Source organism: Carlito syrichta, unplaced genomic scaffold (genome assembly GCF_000164805.1).
Source record: "Carlito syrichta isolate Samal-C Ts95f unplaced genomic scaffold, Tarsius_syrichta-2.0.1 Scaffold197851, whole genome shotgun sequence".
NCBI lineage: Eukaryota > Metazoa > Chordata > Mammalia > Primates > Tarsiidae > Carlito > Carlito syrichta.
Window position 1 is genome coordinate 319,571 of NW_007141947.1, and position 23,202 is coordinate 342,772.

General features: G+C 39.0%; 1 protein-coding gene across 1 annotated transcript in view; it reads right to left on the minus strand.

Annotated features, from left to right (window-relative positions):
• Positions 1–1,733: 1,733 nt before the first annotated feature.
• Positions 1,734–23,202, minus strand: part of ADAMTS18 (ADAM metallopeptidase with thrombospondin type 1 motif 18) — a 158,808-nt gene continuing 137,339 nt past the window's right edge. Inside the window, exons 17-23 of the mRNA XM_021709367.1 lie at positions 21,085–21,226; positions 18,792–18,918; positions 14,519–14,723; positions 12,914–13,096; positions 10,390–10,602; positions 7,406–7,553; positions 1,734–2,136 (exon numbers count right to left, since the gene is read on the minus strand). Coding sequence (XP_021565042.1) covers positions 2,021–2,136; positions 7,406–7,553; positions 10,390–10,602; positions 12,914–13,096; positions 14,519–14,723; positions 18,792–18,918; positions 21,085–21,226 — 1,134 coding nt within the window. The 3' untranslated portion in view covers positions 1,734–2,020. The remainder of the gene's footprint in view (positions 2,137–7,405; positions 7,554–10,389; positions 10,603–12,913; positions 13,097–14,518; positions 14,724–18,791; positions 18,919–21,084; positions 21,227–23,202) is intronic.

Below are 23,202 nucleotides of genomic sequence, written 5' to 3' on the forward strand. Positions count from 1 at the left end.
AATTACTCTAAGATTCTTGATCAACATTTATAGTTAAATTATCTTGGAAATAACTGATTTTCACTAACTTATTCAGGAACTTAACAAGTTTCAGAGATAAAGAAACAGAATACTTTATTATAAAACTTATAAAATAATTAAATATTACACATATATTTTGACTTTTCTCTATAATTCATGTTTTTATTCAACATTTTCTCAAAATTAATATCACTTACTCAAAGAAGCAAGTGAGAACACAAGAATAGGCTATTAATTAATAAATTAATTTTTCCATAAAATAATAAAATGATAATTATATAAAGAAACAAATAACTTGCTGTTTTTCAGAGGACAAGGGAGTGGTGGTATAGAACCATTTTTTTTTTTTTTTATGATGATGAAATGGCCACTACTCTGGGTCAAGCCAAGTAGATTGAGAGAGATTCCTAAACATTATTTCTCTGAGATTCAAAAACTCATGATTTTAATTAGAATGGGAATAAAGTATGCTCCTAAATTTAACAAACCACTGTCTACTTGGTTATGCTGAGCTGGCTAATCCAGCTTTGAATTGAGACTTTTAAAGAAATAAAATTGGATTACATTCATCAAAGAAGTTGAGGAGTAGAGTAGAATTATATAAATATGCCCTTTATAACCACTTCTCAAAAAATTACAGGAGAACACAGTCTTATAATTTACTTTGGTTTTGGCAAAATAGTGTGGTGTTTTTCTAATTGAGAATGATTTTAAGTTCATTAATGCCTACCAACAGCTGGCTTCTGATGACTTAAAATATCATCTGAATAACTATAAAATACTTTTGTTCAGTGAAGGGTCTTGGCATATTATGACTTATTAATATGAATGTAGCAAGAAGACAGATGGAGTTTTCTATTGCCATGGTGTTTTTGTTTGTTTGTTTGTTTTGTTTTTTTCCTCTCTGGTAACTAAATCCTAGAGCAAATTTAAACATGTCAGTTGGTGGCAAAAAGCCACAAGTGGCCTTTAATTTTCTAAGCAGTTCTGATAATATGTATGGAACATTATAAATGATGGTCTTCTCTCCTTCACAACACTGCTATTTTGCTATTTAGCTCCTCTTAGATTTTTTTAAACCAGAAATGAATATCTTGCCAATTCTTATTCCCAAAGAGCAGGCTCTGACTTCCTGTGCTCTAGTTCAGCAAGCACCAAAAGTTATGAGGTTGATATCATGTGAAGGGCATCACTATTTGTTTTTTACATAAGTTTTTCTGTCTTGTGTGAATTTCAATTACATAGAGATCTTGAATCATCCATGTTGCCCTATTTTCATAATATTCCATGGAATACTTTTCAAGTTGTTAATTTTAGTCTTGGAGACTCTCTATAAGCAGAATATACTTTAAACAAAATAATAAACACGCACGCACACACACACACACACACACACACACACACTCACACACACACACTAAATAAACATAACATAGAGGCTTGCTAGGCCAGCAGCAAGCACGGTGTGAGCACCATTTGGCTTCTCCTAGAACTCCAGGCTTGAGTGTTCACAGAATTAGTTCAACTGTGAACTTCAGCAACAATTAGTCAATGTATTCCATCCACATTTGATTGTTCCAAGTCTCAGTCTTTGACCTGAAGTCTGAAAGGGCCTTTTAAAAAACAGATGTCTTTGCTACTGAACACTTCAAAGTTCAAAAGAGGGTCTTCTCCCAAAGTTAACAAGATCCTTACTTTATCTAAATTAAAATTTGACCTATCTCAGTGTGATTCACGACTTCCTTTGTATAACAGTGCAAATCGAAGATTTTTTTTTAAAGTCAGATTTGTCATCGCTTCCCATTTTCAAGTGCTTCAGAGTACCATGTGCTTCAGGGAATTAAAATAGGAGCCTGGTGGCAACCTGTCCGTTTCTCAGAGTCAGGTCCTCAAACACAGCAGCAGCTCACAAATGTTTTGCAGTGTTCAAGGGTGGCTCGTCTCTCCAGAGGACGAAAGGTAAAGTTCTGACCCTGTGATGTTGAGGAGGACATCAAGATCAGCTCTTCCTTGTGCATGACTTGCAGCACTGTTTTCCATAAAATTTGTGGTTGCAGACACCATGCTGAGGAACTAGGTGACACCAGTTGAAGAAATCTATACAGGATGGATCCTCTAAAATGAGAAAATACATTTAGCATGGGTTAGCTGGGTCTCTCAGCTTGCAGGTGCAAGACTACAGAACAAAGACCTTGGGCCCACCTACATTATGCTCCGGTGTGGTTCTTCCTATTATACATTAGGACTTTGGTAGAAGAGTGAGGTGGCAGCCAAATTAAGATATCAAAAGGGACTGTGACCATTAGCAAAAATTAAACGGGTGAGGGGTAAAATGGATGTAAAAAAAAGTCATATCAGCTGAGCATGGTGGCTCACACTTGTAATCCCAGGACTTTGGGAGGCTGAGGAAGGAAGATCATTTAAGGCCAGGAGTTCGAGACCAGCCTGGGCAACATAGACCTTGTGTCTACAGAATAATTCAGAAACATTAGCTGGGTGTGGTGGCATGTACCTGTAGTCCCAGCTACTTGAGAGCTGAGGTGGAAGGATTGCCTGTGCCCAGGAGGTCAAGGCTGTGGCGAGCTGTGATCGTGCCACTGCATTCCAGCCTAGGTGACAGAGTGAGACTCCAATGCAATCTAATCTAAGATCAATATCCAATTTTCCCCACATAGCTGGGGAACTACCATTGAATTGAGAATCCAGGGACGTACCCTAGAACAGAGCATTAGGAATCCCTTGGGGATCGTATTAAATCACTGGTTCTGATTCAGAAGGTCTGGGGTGAGGGCTAAGAGTTTGTATTTTTAACACCTACCCAGGTGGATGCTGATGCTGCTGGTCCATGAATTATCTTTTGGGAGCAAGGAGCCTGATATGTTGGGAGTCAAGACACCTGGATCACTGAAGGTTTAAATAAATCTCATAGCCAGTTTGCAAATAAGTGAATTTAAGTCAACACCAGTCTTTTCTAATTCCTTTAGTTGCTCAAGTAAGATGACAGAGGTGATTACTTATTGGAAGGAAGACATTTACATCAGGAATTCTCATGCAGATGGACCTCAGGAGATATAGAATGCATTTTAAATGTTCTCTATGTAAACATAAATTCATGTTTGAGGACCTAGGGCCAAGTCATTTTACTATATTCTTAAGACAGATCTTTTACTTCAAAAATATTTAGCGTTTACAGTATACATGACTAAAATATTCTTTCATAGCTGAAATTATTTTCTTCGTTCTGTGCAAGCCTTAAGTTGTTTTAGCTTTGGCTCAACCCCTACTCCCCACCCCCACCCACAAGCATCCAATCATGTCCCTTCTCAATTTCAGCCTGTAGTAACTCTCCATTATCCCTGTGGACATGTCATGCAAGACTTTCAGCTCTCCTTCCTTTCCTGCTGCTTCCCATTTGCATCCTATCTTTCTATGATTCAGAACTGTCTAGAGTTTCTTCCTCAAGTCTTGATTCTTCTGCCTAAAACTCCCTTTTACCCTTCTCTCCTACCTCACCGTAGCCCTAGTGATCCTTTTAAAACATAAGCCAATTCATGTCATATCTCTGCTTCAAACTCTCGCTTGGGTTCCCATCCTGCTGAAGTCCTCCTACCCCTCTGACCTCATTTTCCCCCCTTACCTGTCTTACCCAATTCAGCCACATGAGCCACCTTGCTGATGCCCTCTTATACCAGGCATGCCCAGGCTTCTCCCTTGCTGCTAGGAACACTTTCTCCCTTGCTTTCTCCCTTGCTGCTAGGAACACTTTCCAGACACATCTGGATGGCTTCTTCACTTCCTGTCAGTCTACACTCAGATCATTTATTGGCAAGATCTTCCTGACTGCCCTAGAAAAACAGCAGACTCCTTGTTCTTCCAGAAAGTACTCCCCATTCTCTACCTCGCTTTATCTTTCTACATTGGATTTGTCAGCACTCATCAACCATGTGTTTCCTTAGGGTTTGTCTCCTTTAGAATGCAAAATCCTTAAGAGAAGGGACTTCGCCTACTTTTAAAAATTGCTTTATTTCAAACACTTAAAACAGAACCTGTCACAAAGTAGTTGCCCAATATTTGAAAAAAAGTTACTCTATAACTATCATGGTTAAAACAACCAATTCAAGCTTTACTAAGTCTCAGCTTGGGTATACATAAAGATGAAATAGGATTAGTCTTTTCTTTTTTATACCTCGAACATGTTTTAAAGGTAGAATATGGAGAGTTTGCTGGTACGTTTGGTAAAGGTATGAGAGGTTTTTTTGAATTCAGAATAACTATAAGAATTTTGACCTGAGCATTTAGAAGAATAGTCCTATGTTTATGGAAATGAGGTGGAGTGGTGTGGGATATGAAGATATCGGTTTGAGATGTACTTATTTAGAAATATAAGTTAGGCATTGAAATGAAGATCCATTTAAACTTTGTTTGCCCATCTATCTCTAGATATATCTTTAAGTGCAATTATTTTACCATATACTTGTACAGTGTCTGACACCCCAATAATCAGCATGCACCCCGATTGGAATATATGTCTGGATCAGTATCTATTTAGATTGCAGACATTAGCCTATTGATACAGTGGAAGTAATGGAGGATAAAAATACACCTCTAAAACCCTGGTTCTAGCTACTGTTTTATCAACACCCAACCCTCTTGAGATGGTGGAATTTCCACAGGTATCTGCAGCTTGTACTGTAGGCTTCTCATAAGTCAGGAAACAGATGTGAAGTGTATCACTATGCTATCAGTATAGTTATAATCATGGTTGCTAACAGCTGATGTTGTGAGCTTCTGCTGTAGTCAGCTATTGGATTTATGCTATTGAGGAGGACTTTGGAGTGTTCTTTCTTTGCCTCATACCCTGCATGCAAACAATTGGCAGATGTTGGCTCAATCTTCAAAATACACCCAGCATCCAGCCTCTCAACCACCACTGCTCTCTCACTCGACTGCTGCAACTGCCTCCTGACAAAGAGTAGGTATGGCAAACCTCCTTGGCTGCACTGAAAGACAAGGTGATGCCAACCAGACAGAATGGTCTTTCCTAGGGTTCAGTTTAAGTGAATGCAATAGTTGGAAACTTCCATCAGAGTGTAAGTTGCTTGAGAGGAAGGTTCTACCTCTGAAACCCTCACAGAGCCTGGCCCAGGGAAGAGTTAAATAATTGAATCTTCTTCCTTCCTTACTTCTTGCTCATGTTTTCCGAAAACTCAAAGCCAGAAAATGCACTCAAATGACTTTCATAGTGGTCACTCTGCCAAGTGGTATCAGGAGGAGGACATATGGGGCAGCAGTTCAGGTATGCCACCCTTCCTCTACTTTGGATGGAAATGGGAGAAAATTCCCAACTCAGTAAACTACAGGTCACATTTTTGGCCAAGAAAAAACACCTGAGTTTGTGTTTTCTAGTCTTACGAAAGAGACCTGGCTCAGGCAAGAAACACAGAGAGAAGTATCTCTCTCCCTCCCTCTCTCCCTCCCTCCTCCTCCCTCTTTCTATCTTCCTCTCACTCCCCCCTTTTCTGAGACAGGGTCTCATTCTGTAGGAATGGAGTGCAGTGGCTGCAATCTCAGTTTACTGCAGCCTCAATCAATCTCCTGGACTAAAGGGATCCTCACATCTCCTCTCAAGTAGCTAGAACTACAGGGGTGTGCTGTCATGCCCAGTTTTTTGTTTTTTGTTTTTTGTTTTTGGTAGAGGTGAAATCTAACTATGCTGCCTAGGCTGGAGTCAAACTCCTGTGCTCGAGTGATCCTCCCACCTCAGCCTCCCAAAGTGCTGGAATTACAGGTATGAGCCACCATACCCAGCATAAGTCCCTCTTAATAATCCCTTTTTCATATGCCCCCTGTGACTCCCTCTCATTCCTGCAACACAGATAGAATTATCCACCATATAACACTCCACCATTTATATTTATTATTATAACTTCCTCCTTGGAGACACTCAGTTCCTTGTAGTGCTTGCTTTGCTCTTCTATCCCTAGAAGAGGGCCACGGGTAAAACACAGGTGCTCAGTGACTTTGCTTTGAATGAAGTAAAGGGCATCAGGCATTTTGCACACCATTTTTTATTTATGCATACACTCATGCATTTAACATACTGCTCATCTATTGTGTGTCATGTATGGTATTAATTACAGGGTGAAAGAGAAACAGACCAATGGCCTCCCTGTCTTCTCGGACCGAAGTGCATCTTGACTCTGCTCAGGAGACAGTGTTGAGCACTTTTGTGACTGGCCATTGTCCTTTGAACTTCCTGAAAGTGCTGAAGGGCTTGCACTTGGCTTGTGGCCTTCTAGGCTGAGTCTCTCTGTGTGTGTGGGTTTGTGTGTGGCCATTTGACTAAAGGGTGGAAATGAGAAATCACTGATCATTGAAGAAAGGATGGGATGGGATCTGGGAGAATATAACTATTTGCTCAAAAATGTGCACTTCTTTTCCAGTATGGGCTAGAGATGATCTCTGATCAATTGCCACATAACTATTTCTTTTTCTTTTTCTTTTTTTGTCTTGTGCAAGACTCAGATAATGAAAGAGAACAAAGGAAGCAAAATGAGGCCCGAGCCTGGAATTAAGACCAAAATAAGTAGATAAACAACAACTTAGAGATGGGACAGAAAGATCCAATGAGTGGTAGTCCTGAGTCTTTTTTGCCACAAATTGGAAAATGTGGGGTAAGAGACTGGACAGTTTCAGAAAAAGTGTGATTAGATGAAAAAGAAAACCCAGAAAACCCAGTCTTTACATGCTACAAAATGAATCTTTAGCACAAGGAAATCGGATTAAGTTGAAAAATATTTCCTGGTATTTGTAAGTTTACTTTAAGTTGGACTGGTGGAGAATGGTACGGTTCACTTAGATAGCTGAACTTACATTTTCCCATCAGTACTCACTGCATTTCACTCAAACTGACTTTAAGAAAACATTTAAAGTATAGTCCTAGGACAATACATATTCATTGTAACTGCAGTTTATCTGCGCCCTCAACTAGAAGATGAGCAATTTGAGGGCATTTCTTATTTATGCTTATATTCCTAGTGATTAGCATAATTTCTGGCACACAGTGGCTACTTTTTCCTTTGTTTATTCAATCATTATTTTAAAAATGAGCTTACAAAATGACTTTCCCACTTTCAAAGTAAGAATTAATGGCTAAAAAGCCTTATCATAGAATTAAATGTTCCCTTTAAACAAGAAGATCATTTTTACAGGAAAAGCTCCAGAGTTGTGCCTTGTATAACTCCAGGGAGGACTGTCACATAACCCTGAAGTGAATGACTCACACTAGAGTTGTGCAGTGTGCAAATCGCATAACCGAATAGAGTGGGCTTCTGAAAACTTCACGGAAGACTAGTAAAGATGACTAGAGCATGGTGCCCTTTACCTCTCTTTTCAGGAGCTGGACAAAAGTTTGTATTACAGGCTCGTAGCACTGGAGGTTTCTGACGTAGCAGACAACTTGAGGAAGGCCGGCCTTGCTGGACACAGTGGACAGATCGGGTCTGGACGCCTCCCCCACAGGTGACTGTGCACTGGAAAGGAGAGAAAAGCAAAAGGAGTCAGAAACACTCAGCTGAGGTCAGTGACATCAAATAGAAGGCATTCCTTTGCTTCATGACATTACCAAGATGCCTGCTGATGAAACAGAGATCGTCTGGAGTCAGGCACCTATGCTTACGGTCCATCTTGTCTATCCTAACAAGTGTGAGCCCTTTGATCTGATCAGAAGGGTTTTAGGCAAATGCTATCTATCTAGCCCAAGAGTGCGTGTCTCAAAGTGACTCATAAACAAGAGAGGTTCCAGAAATACAGAAGCTGCCATAAGATGCAAAAACAAACACAGAGACATCTAGGGAATAAATTACAGTATTTTAAGAATTCCAGACAGTCTTTGCAAATGCAACAGAGGATGAGATAGTTCAAAATTAGGACAGAAGAAAAATCATGTGAGACAATTTTGGAATCATGTTCTTGGTGCTCAGCCAAATTCTGTGTTGGCATGATAGATTTGTTGCTTCTTAGAATTCAGTGATTGATTTCACTGTGCAATTAAAATTTTAAAAAGTAGCCAGCTAACAAAAGCTGTAAATTTTCTTATTTCCACCATATAGATATATGAAAAGTTAATATAAAGATATTCCAAAACAAAAGAATAGTCAAGGAAATAGTATCTGGGAAAAATGCAGTCCTTTAAACTGATTTTCTATTGTTGTTTTGTTCTAAAAGCTAAATATCTTGTCTTTTCCCCCCCCTAATTTTATTGCAGACAGATGAAACCATCTTGGACAAGGATCGATATAGGGACTGCTATTTGGGAGGAAAAAAATACATTGGGGTAAAAAGTGTATGAGTTTTTGAAGCATTTCAACATTCAAATATAGCTTGTATGATTGTCATCAAAGCATCTAAACCAGGAGTTTACAAACTTTTTCTGTAAAGGCTGAGATAGTAAATATTTGGGCTGTGTGGTCAATGTTACAGCTACTCAACTCTGCCTTTGTAGCACAAAAGCAGCTATGGTCAATATATGAGTGAGTGAGCATGTCTACCTTTCAGTAAACTCTATTTACAAAAACGGGCAAGAGTCGAAGCAGCATATTTGGCCTACTGGCAGTTGTTTGCTGACTTCTGGTCTAAATCTTATAAGAATCAATTATAAAAAATTTTAAAAAATAAATTCATAGCAATATACCACTTAGTATACCACCTAGTACAGTACACTACCTAGCCAGAGATACTCAGTCATGCTAATTTCTTTTCTTTCTTTCTTTTTTTTTTTTTTGAGTCGAAGTCTCACTCTGTTGCCCAAGCTGGAGAGCGGTAGCACATTCATGGCTACTGCGGCCTCAGCCTTCTGGACTCAGGCTGTCCTTCGCCTCAGCCTTCCAAGTAGCTGGAACTACAGGAGTGCGCCACCACACCTGGCTAATTCTTTGACTTATTGTATAGATGAGGTCTCACCAAGTTACCCAGGCTGGTCTCGAACCCCTGGGCTCAGGCAATCCTTTTGCCTCTACCTCCCAAAGTGCTGGCATTACAGGCATGAGCCACCATATCTGGGCAATCATACTAATTTCCTTTCCTTTCATCCATGTTTTTGTTTCTACTATGCACATTTATATACATGTGTCTATGTATATGAGCACACATGAATGTGTACACATATACCTACTTATTTGTTCTTGCACACACCCCCATCCAGCTCCCACAATGAATGGTGAATTGAGCACCATGTCTCTTCCCAGTGAATCCTCTGAAAAGCTATATAACACTGTGGGTTGAAATGCCTCAAGGACAATACAGCTCTGAATTCCTGAGGACATATTGTTCTCTCAGACTTACCATAACCTACAAATTTTAGCCAATAAGAACCAAACCAATGTGACCAAAGTTTCATCCAAATCTTCTCAAAGGAAGTATTTCTCTAACAGCTATCTGATGAGCTTGAAAGCATGTTGTCCTTGGCTGAGTTGCCTGACACTCTAAGCCTTACCTGTCTCATTCACAAGATAAGGATAATACTACCAACCAACAGAGTTGCTTCAAGGATTAAGTGAGGCATAAAGAATATATATAAAGTACTTAGCATAGTGCATAATGATGGTTGGGCAAATGTTAGCTGTTATTATTCAGGAACATGACATAAGAACCAAATCAGAAAAGACAGTGAATAACATTTCTAAAACAGAGAAGACTGTAGTGTTGGTTTTAGTATCAGTAGCAATGACAAACACTAGTAGTATGTGACAGGCCTGGTGTTAGGCGCTTTATATCCATTATCTTATTATGAAAAGAAAAAAAAAGAGGTTGGGCATAGTGGTTCAAACCTGTAACCCCAGACTTTGGGGAGGCTGAGGCAGGAGAATGACTTAAGCCCAGAAGTTTGAGACCAGCCTGGGCAATATAGTGAGACCTTGTTTCTACAACAAATAAGTAAACAAAAATTAAATAAAATTACTGGGTGTGGTGGTGGGCATCCGTAGTCCCAGCCACTCATGATGCTGAAGTGAAAGGATCGCCTGAGCCCAAGATGTCAAGGTTGTGATGACCTGTGATTGTGCCACTGTACTCCTTCCTGGGCCACTGAGTAAAACTCCAGTTCAAAAAAAGGAACAAAAACAAAAAACTGTGCCAGATATTAATTTTCTATATGTAAAAAACCGAGACTCACAAATTATATGTAACCGGCCCAAGGTCACGCAGAGGGTAGGTCTGCCCAAAGAACGCAAGGTGTCTTGTTTTCAGAACTTCAACTCTTGGTTGTTCATGTTTGTACAATCACTGATGAACTAAGAGCAACTGTCTGCAGAATGCCTCCCTTCTTACATATCATTTGAATATAAAGCTCCTAAATCTGCATGTGCCCACCTCTTGCCATGGTGATGAATACCATCCAGCTATCATATTATACACGGGACGGGCTGGGCAGGCCCTTCGGTTGCAGGTTTCTTCCAACTCCAGGTTTGGTTTCTTAATATTGCGGCATCTTCGCTCTGGGAAAGTTATCAGCTTGCCTTGGAAGGCCTTCTCGCTACACTTCATTTCCCTCTTCCTCACACCTAAACCACAGGTTGCCGAACACTAGAAGATAAGAAAGGAGGTGTAAGAGTTCTGGACTCCATGGTTAAATCTGCTAACAGATGCATTTTGGCACAAAGTTGCACCTTCCACAAGAAATTAGAGAGATGGGATCATGGAAGGTCAATCACACACACACACACACACACACACACACACACACAGATCTTAAAGAGATAGCAGCCAAGTCTCTCATGCAATAGATAAGGAAACTAAAGGTCAGAGAACGGGAGTGACTTTCCCAAAGTCACAGAACTCATGAGCACCATAAAACAGACAGAGGCCATTATTCAGGAGGAATCATGAGATGCCAGATGCATGTGAGACAGTGTAAGCAAAAGACAAGGTCAGCAGAGGGGTGAGATCAGGGGCTCTGTCTAGAATTTATTTGAATGTCCAGGTCTGCCTAAGGCCTCTCTGAGTTGGGAGTCTGCACCAAGGAGGTAGGTCCCAGAGAAAAGGTGAGACAGCTGAGTGAGAAGAACCACTGTACCACAAGTCATGGTCCATTATATTTACGCTGCCTCTCCCTTGACTGAGATATTACCTAATGTTTGTTGTATTGTAACAGGGAAAAGAAGAGAGGAGAAGGATGAAGGCTGATGAATAAGCATGAGAAAACACGTTTTAAACAGTATTATGGGATAATGTATGGGGCTTTAATGAAGTGAATAAATCAGTAAAATTGGTATCAGTGTGTTCTTTTTTTTTTTTTTTTAAAGCAGGATTTATTGAGAGGACAGAAAAGCTCCCACAGTGGGAGGGGACACGAGGGGGTTGCCCTGTATCAGTATATTCTGTACAACAGTGGTCCCCAACCTATTTGACATCAGGGACCAGTTTCGTGGAGGGCAATTTTTCCATGGACAGTGGTGGGGTAGGGATCAATGGGCATTAGATGCTCATAAGGAGCAGGCAACCTAGACCCCTCGCATGGGTAGTTCATGATGGCGTTTGTGCTCCTATAAGAATCTAACTGCTGATCTGACAGAAGGTGGAGCTCGGCTTGCCCACTACTCCCCTCCTGCTGTGCAGCCTGGGTTCCTAGCAGGCCACGGACCAGTACTGGTCTGTGGCCCAGGGTTAGGACCCCTGCTATACAATACAGGATGATGTAAATTTTAGTTCCATTGCAAAGAAAAGGAAAGCGAGGTTCAGTCATACCAGTGGTTAGCCTAAAGTCACAAGTATAGTAAATACTGAAGGCTGATTTCAAATGGGGTGAGTCTGATTCAAGGCCCAGCCTTTAGCCATATTGCTATATCATATCCATACCATAACAAGCATAAATCATATGCTCATAATTTATACAAAATAAAAGAGTACTCATGGGACAGATCCAGGGGTTATTGGGACAGAAGCTCTTCCTCTACCAGACCTTAACATCTCCATCATTTTTTTTTTCTTTATTGGCATCTGGCTTCCTTACCACATTATTAACTCCTAAAGAGCACAGATCTCATTCACTGCCATTGAATATGCCATGATTAGCTCCTTTTCTTATGTTTTCTGTATCTATGAATTCAACCTAATTTCCTAAGCCAGAAATCTAGGGGGGATTTTCACATCTTTCCTCTCCCCTGTCCCCATATATGCCTGAAGGTGCCAAATGACTTCTTTAGGAACTCAAAGATATCATTTCTCTCCATTCTTGAAACACTTTCATCTTTTGTCTTAATGACTGCAGTATCCACACAAGGGCCTTTCCTGCCTCTAAGTTTGGCTGGTTTGTATCCCTTTCCCACTTTCTAAATGAAAACCTGATCATTCCACTTCCTTATTTAAAGTTTCAATTGGTTCTCCAAGAGGTTATATTTTTAGTCTCTCACCCAAGGCCTGCATGATCTGCCCCGATGAAGTCTCTCACTTCTACACACCCCTTGTCCCACCCTTACTGAGCATGCAATACTACCATCTTCCCTTTGTACAAGATATACCTTCGGTCTGGAACAACCTTCCCCCAACTCTACCTTTGCTTGATTGAGGTTCACACTATCTGGAAAGTCAGGATTCTTCCTGAAGTTAGCTTGAATGAAACTTGAGCTCTCACACAAAATTATAGACTTCTTTTGTGGCACTTTGCATACCTTATCTGTGTGTCTCTACATGTGCTGTATGAAGTTTTGTGCCCTCAGTGCCCAAGCACAGGCCTGATCAGTGTGATGTGTGCTTTATCAATGTTTGGTTAATAAACCAAGTAGAGAAGAACTAGCCATTAGCAGGTACTTGGTACAACAGAGAGGAGCTTTGTGGACCTGGATGCTTCTAGGTGAGCTGAGCATCTCAAACTTCAGAAGGTCGTCTAAACTCATACCTCGCTCCAGGAAGAAGTGACCCACTGCAACCGGTTGTTTTTGGGGCACCGTCCTAGCACACAGCCCTCCTGTGCCTCTGGTCTGGGGAGGCTGGTGCATAGGCTCTCGGGGACCGTCTCTCCAGCAGAGCTCTTACACAAGACTTCGCGCTTCCTCACTCCTCGTCCACAGGTCTTGGAACACTGGAGAACAAAAAACCAAAATGTCATTTGCATGCCCTTTTCAGATGACTTGCATGAGTCATCAAAGAAAAACAAATCACCAGAGGAAAGAAAAACACTCAAATATTTTTCATGTGAAATTTGGGGTGACCTCAAGCTCTTTTCATGAGGTCCATTTGAAACTCCTCAGTCCTCATTTCTTTTGTCCATACCAACTATACATAATGGGTTAAAACAATTCTTTGAATCCTCTCTTCATAAATGACAATTCCTAACTGCAAAGGAAGAAGGAAGACTCAACACCATATTACTTAAATTTACTCTCTGCCAAAAACGATTATATTTTTTCATTTGAGAGTAGTTCTAAGCAAGTTCAGATATTCCTTCTTCTTCCTAGTCTTATTCCCCCAACAGATATAGTTCTAACTTTTCTTTTAAAAGTTCATAATGTCTAACATCAAAACAAACAAAACCCCTTACTTTGACCTCTGCTGGGGATGTGATTGTACACTGCTGAACTTACTCAGAAGCAAACACCCTCCAGGATCTAACATGCTCTAAAGAAAAGCATGGCAGAAACACAGTCAGTGGCTGCTACCTGGCTTCATAGTTCTGGTGATGAAACTTCTGCATTTTTTTCATTCTTCTCTAAAACTTGTTTGCCATCCATGTTAGCAGAGATTGGACTATCATCTGTAAGGGATGCTGTAAGGCAGAGCTTCTCACTTTCAGCACTACTTTTTGAATCTGATAATTCCTTGTTGTGGAGAGCTGTCCTATGCTTTGTAGGATAATCACCTCTACCCACTAGGTGCCAGTAGCTTCCATCTCCCCAAGTCGTGATGATCAGAACTGTCCCCAGAAAGACAAACTCACCCTGTTTGCTTTAGGGGGAATTCTAAGTTGCAAATGACAGGTAGTTCTATGCCTTTTCCAACTTTATAACTGTATGCCTTTCCCTGGGAGTTTGTGACAAGAGCAAACTTTATGCCCAACTCTTCTCTGTATTCTTCTAACTCTATCTCTTTTCCATAGAAGCAGGAGTTAAATAGCCTTTCTAAGCCTCATTGTTGGTATTTTTCATATCCTTTGGAGAATTCACTAGCCAGGTCTCTATGCCTGTCCACTGATGCACAAATCCTTTCTAGCTGTGCTCACTAGTCTAGCCTAAATGACCCCACACCGTACTTTCTGGACCTCTAAGTAAGAGTCTAAGCTCCAGGACACTGGTGCCCAAACTTCAGGTATCATAAGAATTACTAAAACCCTTAGTTAAAATGTAGATTCCTAGGTACCATCACCTGGTGATGGTACCATCACAGTGTGGTTCCCATGAAGATATAAACAGCTGAGAGTGTCTCAGGGAGCAAAAGTACCTGTATCTTCACCACCTTCATCTTACATGGGGAACAAGACCAATGACTCCAAGACTTTTCCAGTTACCTGAGACCAGGGCCTGAGATTCCATTCTGGAGGGCAGGCATGGCTGTTGCAGACTTGGACCTGAGTGGGTGTGCTCACTGGGCAGAGAGAATGCAACACAGCCTCCTCCTTCTGGAAGGGCTTCTTCTGCACACACTGGATCTTTCGGGTCTGCTGGCCCCCGGCACAGGACTTGCTGCATGCACTCCATTCACCTGGCATCCAGCTTGCAGTGAAAAACAAAATTACTTCCAATGAAGTCAAGACTTTGAATTGTCACTTCCAAAGCAGTTACATACTGTGAAAGATTAACCTCCCTGATGGAAGCCTTAAATCAACTGTAGAACCAATAAGGGCAATTTGTACTAATGGTTTTCTGACAGATGTTGAGGTTTATACTAATGTGACTCAGCTACAAGAAATCTATTTAATTACCACACGGTTCTAGGGAAAAATACATCCCTGCATGGCAAGAAACACATACCATTTTAATATCTGCACAATTCATTCAGCTAAGCTTATTGGGATTTTAACTATGTGTCAGGGACTTTCCTAAGTATTAAAATTGGAAAAGTGAAGGAGGGCAGCACTCTTTCCACTAAGGAGCCTACAACATAGTGAAAAGGTGGGTATGTGAACAAGTAGAGACAATGCCTTCTGGTAAGTCAACACAAAGTACAATAATGAGGCTAACGAGAAGTGATCAATGAAGAGGGGAGGTGTGTGTGTAGGAGAGAGGAGAACATTCAGAGAAGGTGTGGCAAGATATTTCTAAGTGAGCAGTTTCCCAAAGGACTTTTCTGGTTAGTCCTAAATTTGCTACTGGGTTAGAGATCTTCTCTCATGTTCTTTATTTAAAAATTGGCAGATCAATTTTCTTTTATAGCTATCTGATATTTTGTATGTATTTGAATGGTGGCCAATTAAAACTGTCAATTGTTTTCAATAATTTAACTAATTGAAGTTCTATAATTTGAAAACCTAGCCTAAAAAAACACACCCAGTATGATTGTTATATATTTGGTTCACAGCAGCAATGTCTAAAACAGATCCCAGATTACAAATACTCTAAGTAATATTTTAGGACAAAAAAGTCAATAAGACAAGATGTGTTTTTGATATACTTTTGATTTTCTGTCATCTTTCCTAGGTTTATAAATTTTGTCCTCCAGTTTCCCTCACAAACTTGATTTGTAAAATTAAAGATCTTTAGTCCAGAGAATTTAGTACATAAATTCTAGGATTACACGTGCCCTAAAACATTGCATAATCCCTACTATCCTATTTAGTTAAACATGATATCAAATAGAGTAATTCCTCATAGTTGTACAATTATTTGTCTCTTGTAAGACATAAATAAAATGTTATGAAATTAGTTTCAACATTTGCCTATAACAATGGCATTTTTGTTTACCAAATTCAAGTTTCTTCCCCTTATGTGACAACTATGATGTGTCTGTGACAGTGCTAGAAAGAACATAACCCAAAGAGACTATTTGCATGACATGCATGGCCTTCCATCCTTCAGCCCCAGGCTCTCATCCTATGTAACTTCACCTTCATCCACCCTACCACAGAACCTAGATACCCACACTGTCCATTTTATTCCTTACTGCTTTATTATATTATACATAATATTTTTACAGCACAGATTGTACAGCATCTCAATTATATCTTTACATATCTCTCTCTCCCATTTGATTATAGGTTTGTTGATGGCAAGACTACATGATATTCATCTCCTCCCTCCAAGTTCTCTGCTCAGGGCTTTGTAGACAGTAAGTGCTTATGACATGGTTGCTATGTGAGAAAATAACAGAGTTAGTTCAGATACATTTTTTCTTCTTGTAGATCTAATAGACTAACAGTCTAAACCCTTCTTTTTAGTATATTTCTGGGAAAGAATAGTCCCTGAAAGGTCATTATTCCAACAGAAAATATTGAAAAATAAATAATGTAGAGGAGAAAAAGGAAGCAGAAGATCTTGCCTGTGTCACCACTCCCACTTACAGAGCCATTGCAAGGGGCCTGTTCTGCTTTTAAACAACCAGCACATTTATTATTATACAGAACAGCATTTCTATATGTAGTCATCAGGGAAGTTCTTGGAGCTGAGCATGACCTTGGTTTTCTCCCTTTTCATGGAGGTATGTATGAATAGGATTCCTTTCTTGATTTGCTGGAATAACCAATGATGGAAAGGAGACTCAAAAATAAGAAAATGTCAGCTTGCTATTCAAGCATATTGAATATCCTTACATGTATGTAAACACACCATCACCACCTAAGGAAAACTTATTCCAAAGGGTCAGCAACACTGTTTGGTAATCATATCCGAGTCACTGGATTATTTCTTAGAATCAGACATTTCTTAGCACAAGGGGAAAAAACATGGAAGTCCCAAATTTCTTTCTCCTTTTGTGTTCATCTTACATCTGGTTCCAGAGACTAAGAAAAACTGGGTTAACAACTTGGTATAAAGGATTGGCGGAGAGCTGAAATTCCAAATGATTATGACAAATGCACTATTATTTAAAATAATATATATGTGGTGTGTGTATGCTTGTAGGGAAACTCCCCCCCAAAAAAGAATTATTATTTGGAGGGTGGGCCCCTTGTAGTATTTTCCTTGCTAGGTAAGTGTTCTAGGAACACATTGGTGTCCGTGTACCAGCTAGCATTGTTGTGAGAGGCTGTATTATTCTTCAGTGCATTTTCTTTTTTTTTGAGGCTCCTTCAATGCATTTTGCCCATTTCATGATAGGTGATTTGCAAGCACACCTCCCACACTGCGCTGAGTGTTCAGTAGCTTTTGACCCAAAAGGCATGACCCCCAAGCCTCATCCTCCCTACTCACTTGATCTTTTTATTTTGTTTCCCCATATGAAAAAAAAGTCCTCAAAGGGAATTGTTTTTCTGATGTGGAAAAGGTGAAACAAAAATGTCAGAAGCATTAAAAGGTATCAAAATTGATGCATTCAAAAACTGTTTTGAGCAGTGGAAAAGTGTCTCGATAGATGTATTATGTGAAATAGAAAGTACTTTGAAGGTTACTGAAGTTCAAACATGTAAGACTTTTATAAACAAGTTCCAGTTTTTTCGGGGGGTTCCCCATACATGTATAAAAATTGTGTAATATGATTGCATCACCACAAACTAAACACTACTTATTAAGATGATTTAAAATTGATGAATTCAACTTTGTTTTAGAAGACATTGTCCATTCCATATAAATATTTTTGGCAGAAGATAAGTCACATAAAAAGAGACTCCATTTGGCTGGAAAGATTACTTAAAATTAGTGATAAAACAATAGTGTAACTAAAATAAATCTAAGAACAAACTCACTGAGCTCCTCTCATAGGGTGCTGTCATCAGTGGTGGAGTCACCACTTAGCCTATGCCTCTTTCTTTTTGTGTCCTGCTACTGTATAATTTGCATTTGGGGTTTTATGGCCTACATAGTATTATGATTTTTAAGTTCTTGGACAACTTACATAAAATTTAAGCATACAACCACATGAAAATATAGGATTCTGTGTTATTTAAATATCTGTTGTATTCAGTTCAGAAAAGAGAAATCTTTATGAAAGATTAAAAAAGATACCTTCATATCCCAAGATTAGATTTGCATAGCCAAAATCAAGTGAGTGTCTAAAGCATATTTGTAGTTTTCAAGTCATGTATTTCAACCTCAACCATCTTTCTCTCTCTCCCTCTCTTTCAGATATAGGGTCTTGATCTGTCATCCAGGATAAAGTTCAGTGACACAATCATAGCTCACTGTAACCTCAAACTCCCGGGGTTCAAGGGGTCTTCCCGTCTCAGTCTCCCTAGTAGCTGAGACTATAGGCACATGACACTATGTCTGGCTAATTTTTAAAAACTTTTTTTAGAGACAAGGTTCTTGCTGTGTTGCACAGGCTGGTCTTGAACTCCTGGCCTCAAGGGATCCTCTTGCCTCAATCTACAGAGCAGCTGGGATTTGGGGTATTATGACACTATTATTTACTAGAATGTGTGTGTGTGTGTGTGTGTGTGTGTGTGTGTGTGTGTGAGAGAGAGAGAGAGAGAGAGAGAGAGACAGAGAGAGAGAGAGAGAGAGAGAGACAGAGAGAGAGAGAGAGAGATCGTGCCTGGTTCATCTTATTCTTTCCAATACTTTTCAAGGATGTCACCTACCTTCTAATCACTTTTAGTCTGAAGTATTGACAGTGGGCTTTCAAGATTTCATAAAAACAATTAAGGCATACAAGTACAAATATACACAAAAAGACATTTCCAGATGACTTACTAGGCTGGGCAGGAGAAAGCATTGCATATTTTGGGTTCAGTTGCTGGTTTAGTTCTTGCATTGCAGAATGAGGAATTGACTTGAATATTTTGATCTCTCAAGCAAATGGCCTTTACACTTATGTAACCTAATAAGATATCAGAAGTTACAAAGTGAAAATTACAGATAACCATTTCAATTTGGTTTCCAAGTTCAGCTTCTTATTTACCAGTAATTTAATATTTTATTTAGGATATGGAATACAAATATTTTGTGAAAACACCTCCTTTCAAAAATTTGAATTACATTTCCCCCTTGAGATAACAGATTTCATATTTTAATAACTTTAATGTGTAGATTCTTAGTTTTCTACACTGATGTAGATTCTAAAACCGTAAAGTGATAGATACAGCCTTTTGAAAACAGAGCAACTGCAAAGGGAAATGTCCCAGCAAGCTTTGACGTTATACCCATGAAAAGAATAATGTTCTTCAAAGAAAAACCATTGGTGAATGATGTTTGGAAAACCTAAGATTCTGCTTTGCCATGAAGCATCTTATACTTCCATAAGAGTCTGATGCATATACAAGCAATGAGTTGAACTCACTGATTATGTATTCATAATTTATCAGCCAGGATTTGTTTTTGTTGTTGTTTGTTTAGTAGCATGCCACTGTCTTGCTTTCAAGATTCATTTCAAAACTTCTCATCAAAGGCAGACATTTTATGTGAATAATCACATTTTTCAGCTCCCTAAATAGAAATGCTGCCTCCTCTTTGCATTATGTTTGTTCTTATTTACATGGTACTTTTCCTTAAAATGGAATCTCAGAAATCATTCAAAAGACACTCCTACTATAATGCTTGGTAGTTCTGTCTAGCTCTTTGGGTTGAACCAGGTTTGCTTTCAGGAGATATTTATCAAAACCACATGGAAGTTTCCAGAAATTAACAGTTTACTTCAGAATAAATTAGTCACTTGGACTCTTCTCATATGTCTACAACACACCATAGTCTGTGAGTCACATGGAGGGGTTCCTAAATCAGGGCAAGAGGGGAATTACAAAACACACTTCTCCTCTTCCTTCTCTTGGTTACATTTATTTCCTGTAAATGGAAAATGAATCAAATTTCTCTCCTTCCCAAGGCACTGTGCCCTCCCTGGAATACCAAGAAGCTATTGGAGATGATCTCAAAGAACATTTGATATATGAAAAACTGTTCACAATGTAAGTGAAACAGAGCAGAGTGTAAAGGCAGCTCCATAAGCATGATTTTTGTTCAGTAAAAAAGAATACAAAATGATATCGTGGTGTGTCTGAGTCTGTCAAACACATGTTTGCATACATATGCATAGGGAAAACAATAGAATAATATAGACCAAAGTATTAACATGGGCTCTTGCTGATTAAAGAGTAGTGGAGGATTACTTTTCTTCTTTACAGCATATTGCCTTTAAAGTATGCATTAATAAACCTTTTAATTATACATTTCTATTTAAAAAGTATTTCTTCATATTTTGTTAATAAGCACGGGTACCTGAAGATAGACCTCACAGACGTAAAATTTCTTCATTTTCTTTGTCTTTGCCCCATCTCTGATTCCAAGAGGTTTCATTTACTTAGTGGGATAGAACCAGTAGGAAGCCCCACTGTCATGAGGTGCTCTGAATAATAGGAAATGAATGACCAACTTTCATGCTTTGGTTTCATGAACCTTTTTATGGGCTTTTATTCTTCCTTCCAAAGGAGGAAGTATGACAACAACTGACTTTCTATTTGCTGAGTGGATGGTTGCTGTTGTTCCTTCCTTACAAGGATTATTTCTCAGATTTAACCCATCTCCCCAATGAGAGTAACTTTGCTGACCTGACCCCTCAGGGGACAACTGACTTAGTTTTGCCTTGTATGTGTTCTCACTTGTCTTGACCCTACCTTCTATAATTACTTGTGGGAGATTTATAACAACAGAAAAGTCAAGTTTGTGGAAAACCAAACTGTAAGCTGAAAATTAAATATATATATACATATATATGTATATATTTGTAAATATATATTTTACCCATAAGTTTCAGATGTGTAACTTTTGTGCCTTGGTTGTGGTTGATTTAAGTTTTGTGAGAACTGAGTCCTTTCTACATAGGAAACTCCTCAAATAAATAGTGCAATAATATTTGCTTTGTACGGTGGTGGTTCTTATAAAAGACAATTCTTTACTGGTTTATTTAAACCATACAATGTTAAAGAGGCCTGGAGTGAAAGAACCTGTTTTAGGAAGAGACAGACTTGGAAGACGTAATTAGGAAATCAACTACCTCCACCGCAGGAGACGGAGCAATCTGACTGCACTATACTCCAGGCATGGAGGTGCTTTTTTGTGGCTGGATGAGTTCCATTCATGACCTTGGGAAGTGCATACTTCCAAGCTATCCCCGGATTTTTGCCTTGCATCAGAATCTGGACAGTGTAAGATAAAAATCAGAGATCAAGACACGGGTCAGACTCTGGAATTCCAGAAATCTTGCTGAACACTTTAAAGACATTTGCATGACATTTTGACCTTAAAGTTGGTTTACTTCATTGTTCTCAAGTACTTTTTTGTTGATTTAAAGTTTTAGCATGACACTTTAAAATGTGTACCGTCATACTGTCAAAACTGTGATTTAGACAGATGCTAAAAAGCAAAACATAATATGACATTTGCCATAAACCCACAACATATATATCCCTGTGTTGAGTCTCAACTTTAACTTAAACTTGAAAACCTAAGATGGTATACAGACACAGAGGAGCCCCACAGATATCAGTTGAAACTAAATCTACATATATACACCTTTGATATCTCTTGGTGCCAATGGAAGCTGGGAACAAGAGAAGCACTCTAACCCCCACAGAATGCCCCACTTAGAGTTGTCTATCAATAATGATAGAATCCAAATGGGCTTCCAATAGAATTTACAAAGAGAATTTTCCCAAAGAGATTGTGTCTATTAACTGTCCTAGGATGAGCAGGGAAGAAAAAGAGAAGTATGATCAGAATCAGGGATTGGTTAAATACGCACCAGAATAAATTCAATCTCAAAAAAGGCAAAAATTGAGGATAAATCGAATCCTATAAAGTCTGACTCCTAAAATAAGAGCTATCATTTATTGGGCTCTTCACAGGTGCCAGGGACTTTGTGGGGCATTTTTTATGTATTATCCCACAACGTTCTTCTAACAACACTATAATAGAGCTGTAGATGCCTTTTTTTAATTGAAAACAAACAAAAACAAAAAAAAAAAACAAAAAAAACAGGGATAGAGAACTTCTACAAATAACAAGGGGATGAGTTTAAATAAGATATCCAACAAAAATGTGCTTGACCAATGCAATATATCACCTTGTGGGAAACATATTATTTGCTCCTCTTTTTGATGTCCTCTTTTCTTAACTATTCCTTTCTCTCTCTCTCTTCCAGACTCAAAGTATGAATATGAATAGCTGGTTCTCTCCAATCCCATGAGTTTTGTGGAAAACTCATTACCACAAGAACTGGGCATTCATGCCCAAGAGGCAAAGCCTATAGCCAGTTAAATATAGGAACCCCTGGCTCTATCTCTGTCTGGTAGGATCCCACCTCAATTAAAGTTGGCTGGCTCAGAAACCTCATTATACCAGACCACTCTTTAGGATGCTACAAAATGATTTCTACTTTGCTATTAGCTTAAATGTCTCCAGGACTATTATGGCTAAAGCTTAGGATTCCATGGTATGCTCATCACTTTTTAGTACAACAAAACACATCTTAATGCCTCTCAGAAACAACCAAAATGTCAACAGATGAATCTGTGTTTTCCCCACCCCATTTAATACCAAATCAATACAAAAACACAACAGATAGTACCATTAAAATGAACGAATGCTGAAGTCTCATTAGACACCAGCAAAACTCTTCTCAAAGTCAAAATCTTAGGAGTCTTGTAGTTTTGAAAATCTTAGTCTTTGCTTTTCTACTTTAGTAGCTAAATCATATAGCTGTTCTTGGGAATGTGCGTTCAATGTAACAAAACATTTCACACATTTTGAATAAATATTATGCTTTCTCTTTTTGGCATTTCTGCAGTATTTTTGTTAATGTTTACAAGTGAATTGTGAGCAGTTTTAGATTCAGAAGATGATTTTGATGCTGGTTGATATTTCAACTCAATTTCTCCTTCAGTTAAAGCAGAATCTCAAATGTAACACTTGTGTTGCTATTTTTTATGCAACAAGAATGCAGACACCTTGTGTGAGAGAAAATAATGTATAATTACATGTGTAGTAATATAATATGGGTTCAATGCATAGGAGTTACAGTAAGCTAAGATCCACAAGGCAGGGTGGTATTACAATAATGAAGGCAAATTTAAATGTAAGTGACATAGAGAAAGAAATTTACTTACTTATTTTT